This window comes from Carcharhinus amblyrhynchos, chromosome 28, assembly GCF_965287045.1.
Source record: "Carcharhinus amblyrhynchos chromosome 28, sCarAmb.v2.hapA, whole genome shotgun sequence".
Classification (NCBI taxonomy): Eukaryota; Metazoa; Chordata; class Chondrichthyes; order Carcharhiniformes; family Carcharhinidae; genus Carcharhinus; species Carcharhinus amblyrhynchos.
Genome location: NC_137351.1, coordinates 9,942,266 through 9,961,781, shown reverse-complemented (window position 1 = coordinate 9,961,781; position 19,516 = coordinate 9,942,266). Strand labels below are relative to the sequence as shown.

The window sequence follows — 19,516 nt, the reverse complement described above, 5'->3', positions numbered from 1 at the left end:
TATAATGTCTCTGGAGTCAGCCAGGATTAGTGTCAAATAAACAAGATGTGAGTGACTGTAGAGGCTGCAGTTATGAAAGATCTGCAGCTACACTAACCTGACCCAAGTGTGAAACAAATTTAAGTTGACATTAATTGTTTCCCTTTGTCTGAATGTTAGTTGTAGCTGTCACAAGCATGACACGAGGTGTGGTGAATGGCTGCAATGGTGCAGAGTCTCAAACTGTTTCGACACCAGTCCTGCCCCCAGGAAAGACCACATTAAATCTATGATGGACAGGGGCCAGAGTGAGAAATAGCAGAGGGTATGAGCTAAATCATTGCCAGAGGTTCTGTTTCAGAGCAAAGATCAGGCTGCCATCATCCAGAGCACTCAGCATGTTTGCATCCATGGTCCGATACACTTTGCATCATGTTTTAAACTGGCTTGGAATTGAGTGGCAATGGAATGGCTGTACTTTGAACATTTATATTTAGGGTTCTGTACAAGATAAGGGGGATACATTAATCCATACTGCACCTTTTGGGTATTTGTTTTGGGTATTTTGAAGTAAACAAGAGTCTATTTACAAATGAGCAGCAAATAGAACCCTTGACCTAAAACTACAGCAACATCTCCCAAAAACATGGGGCAATTTCTTCAGCTAAATGCAGTAAGTGGAGGATAGTTCCTTATACAAGGATAGTTCCTTATATCAATCCTAGTCACTTACCCCAGAGGTGATTGATGGGGCAATTATTTAGTCATCTTCACCCCGGCCGAGAATAGTGGCAGCAATGTATGCAAACAAATTGTAGCACTTTCAACTCGAAAGCAGCTTCTGGCAAGAATCAACCCTTTATAGAGTCATAGAGGTTTACAACATGGAAACAGGCCCTCCGGCCCAACTTGTCCGTGCCACCCTTTTTTGTTAAACCGCTAAGCTGGTCCCAATTGCCACAAGTGGCCCATATCTCTCTCTACCCATCTTTCCCATGTAACTGTCTAAATGCTTTTTAAAAGACAAAATTGTACCCACCTCTACTACTACCTCTGGCAGCTTGTTCCAGACACTCACCCTCTATGTGAAAAAATTGCCCCTCTGGAGCCTTTTGTATCTCTCTCCTCTTACCTTAAACCTATGCCTTCTAGTTTTAGACTCCCCTACCTTTGGGAAAAGGTATTGACTACCTAGCTGATCTGTGCCCCTCATTATTTTATAGATCTCTATAAGATCACCCCTCAGCCTTCCACACTCCAGAGAAAAAAGTCCCAGTCTATCCAGCCTCTCCTTATAATTTAAACTTTATCGTGAGGGCTAGAGTGAAACTAAGGGTAGCATGGCCAATGAGGAGCCCGAACCTTAGGAGAAAGCACCACTATGCCATCTCATCTATTGGCAATGAATGGGAGTCTCAGGCAGGGTTGGGCAGCACAATGGCACAGAGGTTAGCATTGCTGTCTCACTGCGCCAGGGACCCGGGTTCAATTCCTGCCTTGGATGACTGTCTGTATGGAGTTTGCACATTCTCTCTGGATGGAATTGTCCTGTCCTGCCTGCCCCGGGAATCCGAGCGGTGGTTCAAGATCATACAAAGGTCCATTGACCACAGACAGGGTTTTCCGGTCTTGGGGTGAGCGCGGCAGGAAAATCCCGTCCTGTGTATCTGCGTGGGTTTCCTGCAGGTGCTCCAGTTTCCTCCCACAGTCTGAAGATTTTGCACATTAGATGGATTGGCCATGGTGACTCGCCCCTTAGTGTCAGGAGGATTAGCAGGGTTAATATGCGGGGTTACAGGGAGGACCTGGGTGGGATTATTGCCAGTGCAGACTCGATGGGCTGAATGGCCTCCCTCTGCACTGTCATGGTTCTGTGACTCCATGATAATAAACTGCTGTGTCCCAAAACTAAAATATGTAGTTCTAATTTGCATATTTGCATAATTAACATACAATCTCACAAATCTTTTGTCAATTACTCTTAAACAAGCAACAGGTCAATAATAGCAGATAACAGCAAGTGTTACAAATTATACACCTTAAAAATAGTTCTCATTAAGTAAACTTGGGTAAAATATTTGAATAAAGCCTGGAGAGAGAGAAGATTTACTCACGTTGTAAATGCATCAGTGACATTAGAAACGCAACAAGATGGTTTTTTATCTTTGTTTCTTCCAGTGCCACGCTAAAACTGTACGGAGAAAGTGAGCTTATGATGTTGGAAATTACAGTTGCGAAATTGTCTTTTGAATTTGTTCATGGGGTGTGGGCATCGTTGGCTGGGCCAGCATTTATTGCCCATCCTTGAGGACATTTAAACGTCAACCACATTGCTGTGGATCTGGAGTCACATGTTGGCCAGATCATGCAAGGATGGCAGATTTCTCTCCCTAAAGAGCATTACTGAACCAAATTTTTTTTTCTACAACAATCGGCACTGGGTTCACAGACTTCATTAGACTCTTAATTCCAGATTTGTTTTTGGATTCAAATTTCACCATCTGCCATTGTAGTGGGATTCAAACTTTGGTCTCCAGAGCATTATTCTGGTCTCTGGATTACTAGTCCAGTAACAATACTACGACACTGTTTCCTCCCTATCCTCCTGAATCCATTAATGAGACATATTTTTAATATTTGGTCACCCACATTATTTTGGAATCAGGAGTTTATTTTGTGGAAAAAATATTGGGGATGGGAGGGGGAAGGATGGTTTGACTGATTATTCGTTTTCCATTCACTGTGGAAAGATGTGCCTCGGGAAGATGGATGTGTTGGGTGTCATACATTCTGTACATCTCAGGGCAATCAGAAATGATACTCGTTTCTAACTGTGCAACAGATTTCTTGATAAGAGTTTGGAGATTTCTCTGCAATCACAAAATGTCTACGCTCATGCTTACAGCTCAGCTTCTGGCAGCTTCCAGTGATGCTCTTTACTCACCACCGAGTCAACACCCAGGCTTAACCAAACAAACACAGTGAGCATAGATCAGTCATCAGACACACATAATCAAACGCGGAACATTTGGATTAAATAATGCCTCATCTGATAAAACTATCTCTTTCTGTTGCAGCACAATGAATGTCGACGATGATGCCAAGTGGTTGGAATGGGTGACAAAGCAGTTTGAAAATATTGCGGGTGAAGATAAAGAGATTAATTTGGAAGAATTCAAGACAGCGCTTAAAGTAAAAGAGGCAAGTTTACCTTCTTAACACACACTTAACACTTTATGATTGTTGCCATTTCAAAACTCAGTGGTTGTAGGTTTTATAGTTAAAGTAAAAAATGATTACAGGAAGAATTTTCCTCTGTGTATTAAAGCAGCAGCTGTGTTTAATAAAAAAGTACAGTGACTTCAGTCAGGCCATTGAGGCTGGTCGACTGGAGAATGAATTCCCTCATTAATGACATTGAATATATAATGGACAGGAACCTGAGTAAGAAATAGCAGAAAAAATGAGCTAAGTCATTGCCAGACCTAAACACAGTCCAAAGATGTGCGGGTTAGGTGGATTGACCATTCTAAATTGACCCTAGTGTCAGGGGGTTAGCAGGGTAATTAAGTTGGGTTAGGGGGATAGGGCCTGGGAGGGATTGTGATCGGTACAGACTCGATGGGCCAAATGACCTCCTTCTGCACTGTAGGGATTCTATGATTAAGAATCCAATTGATAGACCAATCAGGGAGTCTTTGCCTTGTATTTAACTGGGAGTGTCAGTTCCTCTGGACCCCCGGAGGTAGACTGCTGATTGATAGCACTCTGTGTACAGCTGTTAGAGTCATAAATAAAGGGATTTAGATGAAGGGATTTCTGCCTCTGTAGACTTATTACAAAAAGAAACATTTATTCTTTAAATACAAATTACAAGCAGAGGAAATCTTCCTGGCTGTGTGTATGTTCATTATCAGATAATATGTGCACCAATATTTGCAGCAGATTTCAACTTAACTATGTATTATGTTAATTGTTAAGTATGTCTGGTGTACTTAGGGAACTGTTCAAAAAGAATTGCCTATTTTATTTGTAATACTATGATCAGAAGTTGAATATACAATGAGGTTTGCCCAATGCTGCACTATCCAGTTGCAAGTATCAGCCACCAGTGGGAAAATTCTTTGCATATTTTCATTTAAAAATAAACTACCGGCAGACATAATGAAGGAATCATGGAGTCATACACAAGGAGGCCATTCAGGCCATCGCATCTGTACTGGGTCTTTGAAACAACAATTTTTTTTATTCATTCGTGGGACACGGGCATCGCTGGCTGGGCCAGCATTTATTGCCCATCCCTTGTTGCCCTTGAGCAGGTGGTGGTGAGCTGCCTTCTTTAATTGCTGCAGTCCATGTGTTATAGGTATACCCACAATGCCGTTAGACGGAGAATTCCAGGATTTTGACACAATGACTGCGAAGAATCAGTGATATTCTTCCAAGTTAGGATAGTGAGCGGTTTGGAGGGGAACTTGGTGGTGGTGTTCCCATTTATCTGCTGCTTTGTCCTTCTAGATGGAATGGTAGGGGTTTGAAAGGCGCTGCCTGAGGATCTTTGGTGAATTGCTGCGGTGCATCTTGTACATCGTACACACTGCTGCTACTGAGCGTCAGTGGTGGAGAGAATGGATGTTTGTGGATGGGGTGTCAATGAAGTGGGCTGCTTTGTCCTGGATGATGTCTAGCATCTTGAGCATTGCACCCATTCAGTGTATTCCATTACACTCCTGACTTGTGCATTGGACAGGCTTAGGAGAGTCAGGAAGTGAGTTACTTGCCGCAGTGTTTCTAGCCTCTGACTTCATTAGTCCCAATTATCTGCTCTTTCCCACAATTTATTCATGCAATTTATTTCTTTTTCAGTTATGTAGCCAATTCCCTTTTGGAAGTTAATATTGAATGTGCTTTTAGACGATGTAATGCATTCCAGGTCATAACAAGATTCTGTAATTTCTTTCTCTCACCACCCACTCCTGCCAATTAATTTGCCAATTAACCTAAAATTTGGATGCTCTGGCTACTGATGTTCCTGGTGGTGAAAGCTCTTTTACCCTTCCATCCCTAACAAAGGCCCTCATTGCTGTGGACTGCTCTATTCAGCCTCACCTGAACCGTCTCAGCTCAGAGGACAATGAGCCCACCTCTCTCGTCTTCCATTTAACTGAATAAAGAAATGAACATGAATATTTTATTTAAAAGTTTATTTACTAGTCACAAGTAGGCTTACATTAACATTACAATTAAGTTACTGTGAAAATCCCCTAGTCACCACACTCAGGCACCTGTTCAGGTATACTGAGGGAGTATTTAGCATGGCCACACCTACCAACATGTCTTTCAGACTGTCAGAGGAAACTGGAGCACCCGGAGGAAACTCACACAGACACGGGGAGAACATGCAAACTCCACACAGACAGTGACCTAAGCCGGGAATCAAACCCAGGTCCCTGGTGCTATGAGGCAGCAGTGCTAACCATTGTGCCACCGAGCCTCACCTAGTTCTTATATAGCACCTTGTTGTGTAATTGGGATGTCCCAGAGCACTGACCAACTAATTGATTACTCTTCAAGTGCAAGTGGAGAAATTTGTACAAAAATTTAAACAAAATGGTAAATAATTAGTTGATTTCCTTTTCACTTGGAAGTGCTCATTGAAAGAACATTGGCCAAGAAAATGGGAGATCTTTTTCCTAAGCATCAAATTGCATTCAACAGGGATGATGGGACATTGGGTAATGTACCATCTACTCTGACCGTATTGCTCTTAATTTAACTGACAGCAAAAGCGTACATGATTACAGCTATCTGCTTCAAAGTTGAGCAGATCACCTATTGTTTCTAGCTGAGTTATCACATGTAGGGGATTTCTAAGTGTTAGATGTGAACCTTAGCTCATTTGATAGATGGGAGGCTTGAGGTCATTAGCCAGGTTGACATTTGCAGTGCAGTGCTGAGGGGGTGCTGCACCGTCAGAGGTGCCGCATGAGGTGTTAAACGGAGGCCTTGCCTGCCCTTGGGCTTTGGGGAAAGAGCTAAACAAAAAGGAAAGATTGCATCTAAATAGCGGTGCTTGTGACCACTGGACATCTCAAAGCATTTTACGGCCATTGAAGTACTTCTGAAATGTAATAAAAGCAAAACACTGCAGGTGCTGGAAATCTGAAATAAAACAGAAAATTCTGGATAAACTCAGCAGATCTGGCAGCATTTGTGGAGCGAGAAACAGAGTTAATGCTTCAAGTGCTTATGGCTCTATAGTAGTTAACTCTGATTCTCTCTCCCTACAGATGCTGAAAGACTTGCTGAGTTTATCCAGCATTTTCTGTTTTTCACTTTTGAAGAGTTGTCACTGTGGCAATGTAGCAAATACAGCAAAGAGGCCGTGGAATCAACTGGACAGCTCTTCCAAAGAGTTAGCACAGCTATGATGGCCTCTTTATGTCTTGGGGCTAAAGGAATCAAAGGCTATGGGGGGAAGACATGATTGAATTTGATGATCAGCCATGATCATAATAAGTGGTGGAGCAGGCTCGAAGGGCCGAATGGTCTACTCTTGCTTCAGTTTTCTATGTATGCTTCTATATATATGTCCTGTATGATTCTAGGAACATGCTGCATCACTCATGGCTTTCTCTTTTTAGCAGGTGTGCTAATAAACTCTGTCTCCTTTTCTCAGTCCTTCTTTGCAGAAAGATTTTTCACTCTGTTTGACTCTGATGGAAGTGGCAGTATAAGCCTGGATGAATTACTGAAAGCTCTGAACCTCCTCACTCATGGAAGCGAAACAGACAAACTGCGATTCCTTTTCCAAGTTTATGATGTCGATGGTAAGATTACATTCCTTCACTGGCACAGACTTTGACAGGAAAAACAAATCAGAGTTTTCGATTTGATTTTTTGATTTATTATTGTCACACGTATTAGCACAGTGAAAAATAATGTTTCTTGCACGCTATGCAGACAGAGCATAATGTTCATAGAGAAGGAAATGAGAGAGTGCAGAATGTAGTGTTACAGTCATAGCTAGGGTGTAGAGAAAGATCAACTTAATGCAAGGTAGGTCCGTTCAAAAGTCTGATGGCAGCAGGGAAGAAGCTGTTCCTGAGTCGGTTGACCTCAGACTTTTGTATCTTTTTCCTGAAGGAAGAAGGTGGAAGAGAGAATGTCTGGGGTGCTAGGGTCTTCGTGCTGGCTGCTTTGCTGAGGCAGCGAGAAGTGTAGACAGAGTCAATAGATGGGAGGCTGCATCCATGACCTTTTGTAGTTCCTTGCAGTCTTGGGCAGAGCAGGAGCCATACCAAGCTGTGATACAACCAGAAAGAATGCTTTCTATGATGCATCTGTAAAAGTTAGTGAGAGTTGTAGCTGACATGCCAAATTTTCTTAGTCTTCTGAGAAAGTAGAGGCATTGGTGGGCTTTCTTAACTATAATGTCGGTATAGGGGGAACTGGTTTTGAAGATCTTACAGTGTAATGGAAATCAGTGAGCTGTGCACACAAGCAGTGGAAGCGAGCACATCCTGAGTGAGACACAGCCAGGGTGAGTGTGGGTATCTGAAAGTTGGAGCACATTGGGGATTGGACTAGCAAGTCTTTCTCTTTCATTTGTAAGTTCGGTCGTCTAGTTAAAAGATTGATAAGGTAGCTGACTGAGTGACAGTTAACTGTTAATCAAATGAGGCCTGATTAGGGCCTCAATAGGTTTATCTCCTGCAGCCATGTTTTCATTCCACAGTTAATAAAACTCTAAATCCCAATGTAATAACTCAGGAGGCCAACTGGAAAGAAACAATGTTTTATTAATCAAAGCAGAAGTTAAACCACAGCCCTGTGGTACCTGTATAGGATTCCCATCCAGGACAATATGCATCCGGTTAGGTAATGGCCTGTTACCATGGGAACTCATATTCCAGCAGTCCCACAGGGAGGTCAGTTAAGGATTCCCCATGTCAGTCCTGGGGGTTACCACAGCATGGTGGCACAGTGGTTAGCACTGCTGCCTCACAGTGTGGAGATGCCGGCATTGGACTGGGGTAAACACAGTAAGAAGTCTCACAACACCAGGTTAAAGTCCAACAACTTTATTTGGTAGCAAAATCCACTAGCTTTCGGAGCGCTTGCTGCTCCATCGTCAGGTGAGTCACAGTGCCAGAGACCCGGGTTCAATTCCCAGTTTGGATCACTATCTGTGCGGAGTTTGCACGTTCTCCTCATGTCTGCGTGGGTTTTCTCCAGGTGCTCTGGTTTCCTCCCACAGTCCAAAGATGTGCGGATTAGGTGGATTGGCTAAATTGCCCCTTAGTGTCAGGGTGACTAGCTAGGGTAAATACATGGGATCATGGGGATAGGGCCTGGATGGGATTGTGGTTGGTGCAGTCTCGAAGGCCTATTGGCTCCTTCTGCACTATAGGATTCTATGATTATCACTGAGTATCACTTGTTTATTTCCTTGTATCTCTTGCTCTTGGTAACCTTGGTGATAACCTATACCTTAAACATTTGCTTAGATTTTCAACACAAGAAAGCTTCACTCATACAGCTTGCAATGGAAGAATTGTGGGACTACTGTCTTGTTCCTCAAATTGCACATTATCATTTTATGTAAGGCCTATTTTTACCCTCAATGAAATTACTCCCTTTAATCATTCCCTAGCAACCACTGATGTATGTGTATCCATCCAATCATCCCAATAAATAACAACATACACATTGTTTTAACTAAAGTCATTCGAATTCCTCAGGTACATGATTACTTTGTGATGAATTCCAGTTATCCATTATTCTTGATACAAAACTGAAATCCTGCTCTCACAGTTAATTAATTTGACATAAATTTGAGTCGTAATTTTTTACTTACTAGCTTGTTTTTAGTAATACAATAATTACAAACTGGAAACATCCAGTTCAACCCATTCTAAACTGCTTCTTAAAACCCAAGCTTATAATATCTCTTGTCTGGTTCAATGTCAAATGTTGTTTGATAACACTTTTGTGAAGTGCCTTGGGGACATTTATTTTGTTAAAGGTGTGATATAAATTCACATTGCTATTTTAGAAGGTTTAGGTGATGGAGCAGGAGAAGTATTTTTACATATGAGGCTGCAATAGGCACTATGGGAGTTTCTGATTGAAACAGAAATCATGTCAACATTTAGGTAGAGATGAACTAGATGATTAAGGCAAAGTGTTTATGAGGGATATGAGAACAGGAGATAAGGACGATGGCTCACGATTCATGAATCCAGTGCATGCCGGTGACCACAGGAACATAGGAATCAAGAGCGAGAGTAGGCAATTGAGCTTTTCGAGCCCACTCCCCCATTCTATATCATCGTGGTTGATCTCCATCTCTTCCTAACTCTACTTCCCTATCTTTTCCCCATTATCTCACTTTTGATCAAATACTTATCTACCTCTTTCTTGAATCCATTGATTGATGCTGCATCCACTGCACTCTGGGGCAGTGAGTTCCGTAGATTCATGAATCTTGAGCCATAGGATCCCCGCAGCTGAAAACAGAATTCCAATGGCAGAGCAAAAATAAATCAGGGATGCACCAGAGGCCAGAATTGGAGGAACGTAGAGATCTTGGAAGGTTGGAGGAATGGAAGATAGTCACATAGATCAGAAGGTGCAAAGCTATTAAAGGTGTGGAACACATGGATGACATTTAATTTTGTACCTATGACCTCTTGTCCTCTACCCCACAACAACTGGAAACAGTCTGTTTCTGTTCAACTTTAAACATTTGTCTCAGTCATCCTGTAATCTCCTTCATTCCAATGTAAACGGTCCTGATTTATTATTGCTGTAAATATTGAATCATAGGCAGTGGATCCATAGACCCTGATGAATTACGCATTGTCCTCAAATCCTGTTTACGAGAAAGTGCCATCTCATTACCAGAGGAGAAACTCGATGACTTAACAATGGCACTTTTTGAGTCTGCCGACAAAGATAACAGTGGCGCCATCACCTTCGAGGAGCTCAAGGAAGAGTTGGAGAACTTTCCAGAGGTGATGGAGAACCTGACAATAAGGTATTGTTCGAAGAATGAATTTCAGTTTCTGTCCAATTTCTTAACCATTGCCAAACCACAGCACAAATTGTTCATAGTTTTTTAAGTTTTTAAGTTTATTTATTAGTGTCACAAGTAGGCTGATATTAACACTGCAATGAAGTTACTGTGAAAATCTCCTAGCCATCACACTCTGGCACCTGTTCAGGTACTGAGGGAGAATTTAACATGGCCAATACGTCTAACCAGCACAAAAAATGAAAATTCATCAAGGAAAAATCTTGCTTTAAGATCACCAGCAGAATTTCCAAATCAAACAGGGAGAGAGGGAAAATACTTCTTTTCAGCTTGCTGTCCCTTCTGAAACTGAAACTCAAACCTGCAGCTCCAAACTGAAAATGAAAAAATCCTATCCAAAAACACATGACCATCCTTCTAACAATGCAAGGTCATAAAACTAGTCCCAGAGTAAACACAAACAACCCTATTTAAACTATTTAAGTAGCAATAAAAGGACTCATCGCAGACAGCCCAACAACAATGATATCACTGAATCTGTGAGCTGCAGAAATCATGTGTTTTAAATAAAGGTACATTGATGTCACAGTGTCAACCTTGTAAACTGGCCTTTCCCTAATATAAACATCCTCACTTTAAAAGCATAAGATTTGCCCCAAGGAAAGCTCACATGCTGTGGAGGCCAAGTATAATGCCTTCCCAGTGGAGATTTCCTGAATAAATGATTGAATCTGTGACCTCTCTGTATGACTTCTGAGCTCGCAGAGTTTAATCTTTGAGGTACCTTCAATTTGACCAGAATTATCTACTGGCCCCACCAAGACTCTCAACCAAGTGGGTACAAAGATGATGTTTGTACAGATGCTCCCTGCACTTGCTTGACAGTTACAATAAATTATTCAATTGCTTGTGACCACAGCATTGTTTAATTAAGCATTGATGAGGATCTATACAGTAAACAAATGTGTAATGTTTTTAACAATTGAAATGGTTAGTTATATTTATATGTCCATGGCGGCAAGATCCAGAGCTCCGAGTGTGCATGTAACACTCCTGGGGGTTATTATGGAGCTGTGTATCATTGGGCTGTCAAATCATTACAAGGCTTTTATTCCAAAGCTCTTAAGATGTTCAGGTGAAATTGCAAAGCTCTGAAAGCAGCCATTCAAAAACTAATATTCAAATCAAATAGTCAGTGTATAACACCTAAAGTTAAACTAATACCTTAAAGAGTAGACATGTCGACTTTCACATCACAGGAGTGGAGGCAAGGATCTCCACATTCTGTGCTTCACTGGCATGAAGAAACCAAGGTTCCAGGGACAGATGGCTCCCTGAAGAAAATGGCTCTATGACTCTGTTGCTAATGCGAGGAATCAGATTTCTTTGGTGTCAACAGATCTCCCATGTTGACTCTCTTGAAAAAACCTTTCAAAGCCAAGCAATGGTAATCCTATCAACCATTCTACACCCTATCCAAAGTTTTTTTCCATTTGCTTTAGACAGGGTGTTTAACAGATGGTCAATCTGCTACTAGTGGTAAACAGTAATGCCTCCTGTTTTATTTTAAATGATTGCAGAGCCCAAGACATCTCCAGGAGAGTTTGTGCTCCGAATATGAAGCTGGGAGGGTCTGTCAGGCAACCTGAGGCAGCAGCCTTGTGTAAAGTTGATCAGGTCAGCTGCACACACACCTCCCTGTAACGTAGCTTTGAGCGTGGATTAAGAGGTCCATCATTCCTCATAATTTGTTGGGGTACATTGCCTGACTATTACATTACATTAACCTTTGGTTAAAATGCTCATGTGAAGTGCTAATGCAGGAACAGGTGGCAATCAGAAAATATATCATCTCTAAGAGTTTGAAGAATTAGCAGGTTGGAATTAAATTACTCATTGCATCATAAGAACATAAGAACATAAGAAATAGGAGCAGGAGTAGGCCATCTAGCCCTTCGAGCCTGCCCCGCCATTCAATAAGATCATGGCTGATCTGTTGTAGCTCAGTTCCACTTTCCCGCCCTCTCCCCATAACCCTTAATCCCCTCTCTTATCAAGAACCCATCAACCCGCTTCTTAAAAATATTTAGCGAGGCAGCCTCCACCACTTCAACGGGCAGAGAATTCCAGAGATTCACCACCCTTTGAGTGAAGAAGTTCCTCCTCAACTCCGTTCTAAACCGCCTCCCCTTTATCTTGAGGCTGTGCCCCCTAGTCCTACTGTCTTTTTTGAGCGGGAAGAGTCTCTCCACCTCTATCCTATCCATCCCATTCATTATCTTATACGTCTCAATGAGATCTCCCCTCATTCTTCTAAACTCTAACGAGTACAAGCCTAGTTTATTCAGCCTCTCCTCATAGCTCAATCCCCTCAACTCCGGTATCAGCCTAGTAAACCTCCTCTGCACTCCCTCCAGGGCCAAAATATCCTTGCGCAGGTGCGGCGCCCAAAACTGCACACAGTACTCCAGCTGCGGCCTCACCAATGCCCTATACAGCTGCAGCAAGACCTCCCTACTTTTATATTCAATCCCCCTCGCTATGAAGGCCAGCATCCCATTTGCCTTCCTGACCACCTGCTGCACCTGCAAGCTGGGTTTTTGCGACTCATGCACAAGGACCCCGAGGTCCCTCTGCACCGTCGCCTGCTGCAGTTTTTCGCCACGTAAGTAATAGTCCTTCCTACCATTCTTCCTACCAAAGTGGACCACCTCACACTTGCCAACATTAAATTCCATTTGCCATTTCCTGGCCCATTCGCCCAGCCTATCTAGATCCTTCTGCAGACTCTCCACACCCTCCGCACAATTTGCCTTTCCCCCAATCTTGGTGTCATCAGCAAATTTCGACACCCTGCACTCGGTTCCCTCCTCCAGATCATCTATATAAATGGTAAATAGCTGAGGCCCCAGCACCGACCCCTGGGGCACCCCACTAGTCACCAACCGCCAATCCGAATAGCATAGAATCCCTAAAAGCAGAGTGAGGCCATTCGGCCCATCGAGCCTGAATTGACAACAATCCCACCCAACCCCATGTATTCACTCTGCTAGTCCCCTTGGCACTAAGGGGCAATTTATCATGGCCAATCCACCTAACACACATATTTTTGGATTGTGAGATAAAACTGGAGCACCTGGAGGGAACCCACACAGACACGGGGAGAATGTGCAAACTCCACACAGACAGTGACCCAAGCTGGGACTCGAACCAGGGCCCGTGGCACTGGGAGGCAGCAGTGCTAACCACTGTGCCACCGTGCTGCATTTCTTTAGTTATAATAAAAACACAATCACAATGCAAACAACCCCATTGAAGCTAACTTCACTCATTTATTTACATTTGTCTGCATTTTCCACATTGCTTATTGTCCATGAACGTACAGTTACTGATGCAGAGGCAGACTTATTATGAGGGTGCAGGGCTGCATCTATGAATCCTTTTTATGCGTAGAATTACATCACGAAATTAGGTCCAGCTAGTCCAGGCTGATGCTTATGCTCCACACTTCCGTTCATCCAGCCCTATCAGTGAAATATCTTGCAAATCAGGTGACCACCAAATAAATTAATGAATGACCAGTTTATTAAAGTAAGTAAATATGTACAGAGAGTGATATAAAGCCCTTCGTACTCCACGATTCCAGACTCCGAAGTGGCAAGGAAAAGCCGTGCGCAGTTCCAGGATTCACGCACTCTGGTCCAGTTGACTGAGTGGGTCAAATGACCCTCCAAGAGTGTGCTCCAAGGGACACACTAACACAAACAGCATATTTTCTTCCTCATGTTGCTACCTTCAATGTATCAATATAGTCTTCCTTCAGCTATTCCTATTGGCAGGAAGTTCCACTTTCTGGACGAAGATGTTTCTCCTGAACTCCTACTGGATTTATTAATGACTATCTTAAATTTATAAACTTTAGTTTTAACCACCCTCACAAGCAAAAGATTATTCTCAATCCCTATCAAGCCTTTCACAGGTGCCCAGCCTGTCCAGTCTTTCCTGATAGGTATAACCTCTGAGTTCTGGTAAATTCTCGTAAATCTTGTTGGGGCGGCATGGCAGTGCAGTCGTTAGCACTGCTGCGTCACAGCATCAATGACCTGGGTTCGATTCTGGCCCGCGGGTCACTGTCTGGGTGGAGTTTGCGCATTCTCCCCATGTCTGTGTGGGTTTCCTCTGGGTGCTCTGATTTCCTTCCACACTCCAAAGAAGTGTGGGTTAGGTATTTTGGCCATGCTAAATTGTGTCAGTGTAAATACGTGGAGTTACAGGGATAGGATCTGGGTGCGATTGTTGTTGGTGCAAACTCAATGGGCTGAATGGCCTCTTTCTGCATTGTAGGGGTTCTGTGATTCTTTGCATCTTTTCAATTGCGTTATATTCTTTTTATGATATGGAGGTCAGAACTTTTCACAACACTCCAATTTATACATCCTGTCATCTGCTGAGATTTGGAACCTTTCTGTACAGCTCAATATTGCTCTTGTTTTTGTGTGAAGACTTATGTTGTAGACTGTTGTGGGGTGAGCAGGACACTGGGATTATTAGGCTTTGACTGTCCTAGCAAAAATCCAACAGACATACCAACATACAAAGTAGGAGCAGGAGTTGGCCATTTGGTCCCTCAAACCTGCTCTGCCATTCATGGTGGCATGGTGGTTAGCACTGCTGCTTCACAGTGCCAGGGACCTGGGTTTGATTCCCGGCTTGGGTCACTATCTGTATGGAGTTTGCGTGTTCTCCCCGTGTCTGTGTGGGTTTCCTCCGGGTGCTCCGGTTTCCTCCCACATTCTGAAAGACATGCTGGTTAGGTGCATTGACCCAAAAAGTGTGGCGACTAGGGAAATTGCACAATAGCTTCATTGCAATGTTAATGTAAGTCTTACTTGTGACTAATAAATAAACTAACAACTTCTTTTAACAATAAGATCATAGCTGATCCAATTTTAATCTCACATTCTCACCTCACCTTTCATCTCCTTGCTTATCCAGAATCAATCTGCTTCTGCCTGACAGATATTCAAAGACTCTACCTCAACCAAAGTCTCACGCCCCTCCGGGAGAATTCTTCTTCTTCAACTGTTTTCAATGGGCGGCCCCTTAATTTTAAACAAGTTCTAGATTCCCCCGCAAGAGGATCCACCCTGCCAAGCCCCCTCAGGATCCCAAAGGTTTTGATCAAGTTGCCCATACTCTTCTAAACTCCTGTGGAAACAAGTCTGACCTGTTGAGCCTTTTCTCATAAGACAAACGCCCATCCCAGATATTGGTCTAGTAAACCTTCCCTAACTTCTTTTGATGCATGTGAAATAAGGGGTCCAATTCTGTACATAGTACTCCTATTGTGGTCTCACAAATATCCTGCATAACTGAAGCATAACTTCCCTATTCCTGTATTCAATTCCCCTTACAATAAATTATAACATTATATTAGCTTTGCTAATTACTTGCTGTACCTGCATTTTAGCCATTTGTGATTGAGGCACTAAGCATGCAGATCTCTCTACATCTCAGAGTTCTGCAATCTCTCCCCATTTGTACAATAAGTTTTTTATTTGTCCTGCCAAAATGGACAACCTCCCACATTGCCTCACAGCAGCAGAGACCCGGGTTCGATTCCCAGCTTGGGTCACTGTCTGTGTGGAGTTTGTAGATTCTTCCTGTGTCTGCATGGATTTTCTCCGAGTGCTCTGGTTTCCTCCCACAGTCGAAAGACGTGCTGGTCAGGTGCATTGGCCATGCTAAGTTCTCCCTCAGTGTACCCTAACAGGCGCTGGAGTGTGGCAACTAGGGGATTTTCACAGTAACTTCATTGCAGTGTTAATATAAGCCTACTTGTGATGCCAATAAATAAACTTCTAAAAAAATTTAAATTATTCTCTAGTTTCCAGGTCTTTGTCCACTCATCTAACCGATCTACAACCTTTTGTAGCCTCCTTATCTCCTCTTATCAACTTGCTTTCCTACCTATCTTTGTGTCTTCAGCAAAATTAGTAACCTTACCAACAGTCTCTTCATTCAAGTTATTTATATAAATTATAAAGAGTAGACGCCCTGTCACTGATCCCTGTAGCACACCACTTGTCACACACTCTGCCAACCACAAAATGATACTGTGGACCAAATAGCCACCTGCCCTGCTGTTAACCTTTAAATTAAAAACAGAGGAGATGCTTAAAAAAAGTGTGCTGACGTAAACTGAAAAGCTGAAATGTTTGGAAGCGACATGGAGAATTTCTGTGTCATAGTTTGTGCTAAATATGAGTCTTGAATGCTGTCGAAATTCAGCATCTTCAGTAAGTGTAAGACACTGGATGTCATAGAATCCCCACAGTGTAGAAGGTGGCTGTTGGGCCCATCGAGTCTGTACTGACCACAATCCCACCCAGCCCCTATCCCTGTAGCCTTACGTATTTACCCTGCTGGTTCCCCCTTGATACTGAGTGGCCATTTAGCATGGCCAATCACCCTAACCTGTATACCTTTGGACTGTGGGAAGAAACCAGAGCACTCAGAGGAAATTCACACAGGCACAAGGAGAATGTGCAAACTCCACAAAGACAATGTCTTATGTCTTATACACAGAATGCCTCGCAATTGTAAAGTTCTAATCTGACAATAGAAAGTTGAATAGGAAAGTCCACTGTAGATCACAGTGTCAATTGTTACAACACAGAGGTGATGTTTCCCTGTGTGCAATTTTGGAATGCCCAAACAATTAACAGGTCTTTCTTTTTAAAACTGGTGACAACCATATTGAAACAATTAACAAATTGAATCAACTCCCCAATGGAACGCTGTTCCAATTACAAGGCCTATTCAGGAATAATGAAACAAATCATTACAGAATATAGTCATTCTCAAATAATATAATACCAGACGTCTGTTGGAAGTATGAACTTTCTTCTGATGCTTCAGTCTGGAATACTTTTTGAGTTGGTTTCTCCTTAAATTTAGATGGTGATTTGATGAAGCTATATATTACTGCAGAATTCCACCTGAGAGACTCGCCATTCTCTCCTTCAATCTAAAGAGGTGGCGAGGTTGCTCTAACTGTTATTTCTCCCTGTCAACAACACTCAAATTTGAATTAAATTAGGTCTGTGTCTTTGAGTGCTTGCTTTAAAATCATTGGACCAATTCAAAAGCCTGTGTTGCTCTGCTGGAACTCTGGCTACTGCTTTAGACACAAATGTTGCAAAATTGGCTTCTGCATTTTAAAATCCCAAGCACAAAGACACATGCTTTTAAAGAGACAATGCGATATGGTTTGGTTTCAGCATTTCTTTTCAATATGTACATTTGTCAAACACCACATTTTTAACCTTATACATGCAACTTCATATCACTGTTGACATGATATCAGCCTTGGGAAGCCTAGAGTTAATACATCCCACTCCTCTGAAGGATAGTGGCTAACTTGGTGACATTTGTTCTCTCTCTACAGTGCAGCCAACTGGTTAAAGCCGCCGGCCACAGAGAAACACACCAGGCAGACCCCGCGGTATCTGACGCCAGCCTACTGGCACAATAATAGCCGCAAGCTGCTCTTCATGTGTTGCTACATCCTCATCAACATCTTCCTTTTTGTATTCGCCGCCTTGAAGCATACCAGCTCTGGTGGGTGGGTTATGTTGGCAAAAGGCTGTGGGCAGTGTCTTAACTTCAACTGTACCTTCGTCGGGGTGAGTACTGATAGATGTTCCTGTTGGAACTAAAGCTTTTGACAGTGAATTTACACCATGAAGGATTTGTGCATTTGTTTAGTGGGTCACACCAGAACAGGGAAGCTCTGAGGTTTAATCTGAGTTGAGTTCATTACGACCAGGTTGACGATGGTTGTGCATGTATTGGCGACAAGAGTGGAAAATCAATCAGTGTTCCTGTTTCCGAGTGATCACTGCTGAAATTGTCAGGATGGGCTTATGCACACCTGGATTCTCCCTCCTGTCTCCGCATCATCTGTTTGCTCTCAGGAGGTCATAGAATACAAGGAATCCCTCCAGTGCAGAAGGAAGCCTTTCGGCCCATCGAGCCTACCCACTTTGGACATGGTTCATGCAATGTCCGAACTATGTTAGGGCTTCTGGGTTTTAAACAAAAAGAAAAACATGTGGTTTGCCCACGTTAATTCAAAGTAACACGCAACAGGTTTATTGAAAAGCTGTTTCCCTGCACAGAACAGAAACTGAAACTAAACATCACCCTGTGAAACACCCTAACTACATCACCATCAAATGTGCAATTTGCTCTGAAAGCAGTCATAAGACTATTTAAATATATAACAGTTCATGATCCAGGGAGATACAGGATTAAATAGAAAGAAAATATCCTGTTAAAATAACAGTCCCTAACTAATTAGGGCAGTTGATGTTGAATCTGATGGGAATTCATGATATTATTTCATATTCACAACACATTATCAGAATATTCAGCCAACAAATCATGTTATTGTTTATGATCTGCACAAGTCTCTTGCCATCCTACATCTAACGCCACCATCGTATCCTATTTCCTGTTTATCTAGCTTCTCCTTAAGCAACTATGCTAATAGCCTCAACTATTTCTTGTGAAACCGAGTTCTAATCTCTGGGTAATGAAGTTAGCGCAGTGGTTAGCTCTGCTGCCTCACAGTGCCAGGGACCTGGCTTTGATTCCCAGCTTGGGTCACTGTCTGTGCGGAATCTACATGTTCTCCCCACATCTTTCCTTTGGATGCTCCGGTTTCCTCCCACAGTCCAAAAGACATGCTGGTTAGCTGCATTGGCCACGCTAAATTCTCCCTCAGTGTACTCAAATAGGCGCCGGAGTGTAGCGACTGGGGGATTTTCACAGTAACTTCATTGTGGTGCTGATGTAAGCCTACTTGTGACATAGTAAATAAACAGTAACGCGAATAAGTTTCCCTTGAATTCCCTATTAGGTTTGTTTAGTGACGATCTTAAATTTTTGGCCCGAATAGAATATACAATAGAAACAAGTTGATTTGAGTAGAACCTCCGAACACATTTGTGTCATGACGATTCTTCCTGTTATTATCGATGTTACGGCAATTTCAGATTATTTTAGTCAAACCTTCATTGCTTTTCAATCTCAAAGGTCCTGATGCTGCGCCGATGTCTGACCTGGTTACGAGCGACCTGGATGGTGAGGGTTTTGCCTTTGGACCAACACGTACTCTTACACCAGCTGGTGGGGTTTGCAATATTTGGACTGAGTGTTGTTCACACCATTGCCCATATTGTGAACTTTGGTAAGTTCAAACAGAGTGACAGACAGCATTATGTACACGTTACAGCATCTTACTTGTGAAATAAGAAAGTGTTTCCAATCAGGTTTTTCAAAGTTGGCTTGAAGATGAGTATTTCGTTTGAAAAGAACAGTCTGCATGAGTTGATTGTAGGAACATAAAGAATGGGGAGCTGGAATAGGCCTAACAAGCCCCTGGAGCTTCCTCCAGCAATCAATAAGATCATAACTGATTCGCCATCTCAA

The 19,516-nt window shown here is 42.6% G+C and overlaps 1 protein-coding gene across 1 annotated transcript in view; it reads left to right on the top strand.

Annotated features, from left to right (window-relative positions):
* The first annotated feature begins 3,060 nt into the window (after positions 1-3,060).
* Positions 3,061-19,516, top strand: part of nox5 (NADPH oxidase, EF-hand calcium binding domain 5) — a 67,562-nt gene continuing 51,106 nt past the window's right edge. Inside the window, exons 1-5 of the mRNA XM_080213978.1 lie at positions 3,061-3,180; positions 6,659-6,809; positions 9,811-10,021; positions 17,469-17,706; positions 19,121-19,274. Coding sequence (XP_080070104.1) covers positions 3,061-3,180; positions 6,659-6,809; positions 9,811-10,021; positions 17,469-17,706; positions 19,121-19,274 — 874 coding nt within the window. The remainder of the gene's footprint in view (positions 3,181-6,658; positions 6,810-9,810; positions 10,022-17,468; positions 17,707-19,120; positions 19,275-19,516) is intronic.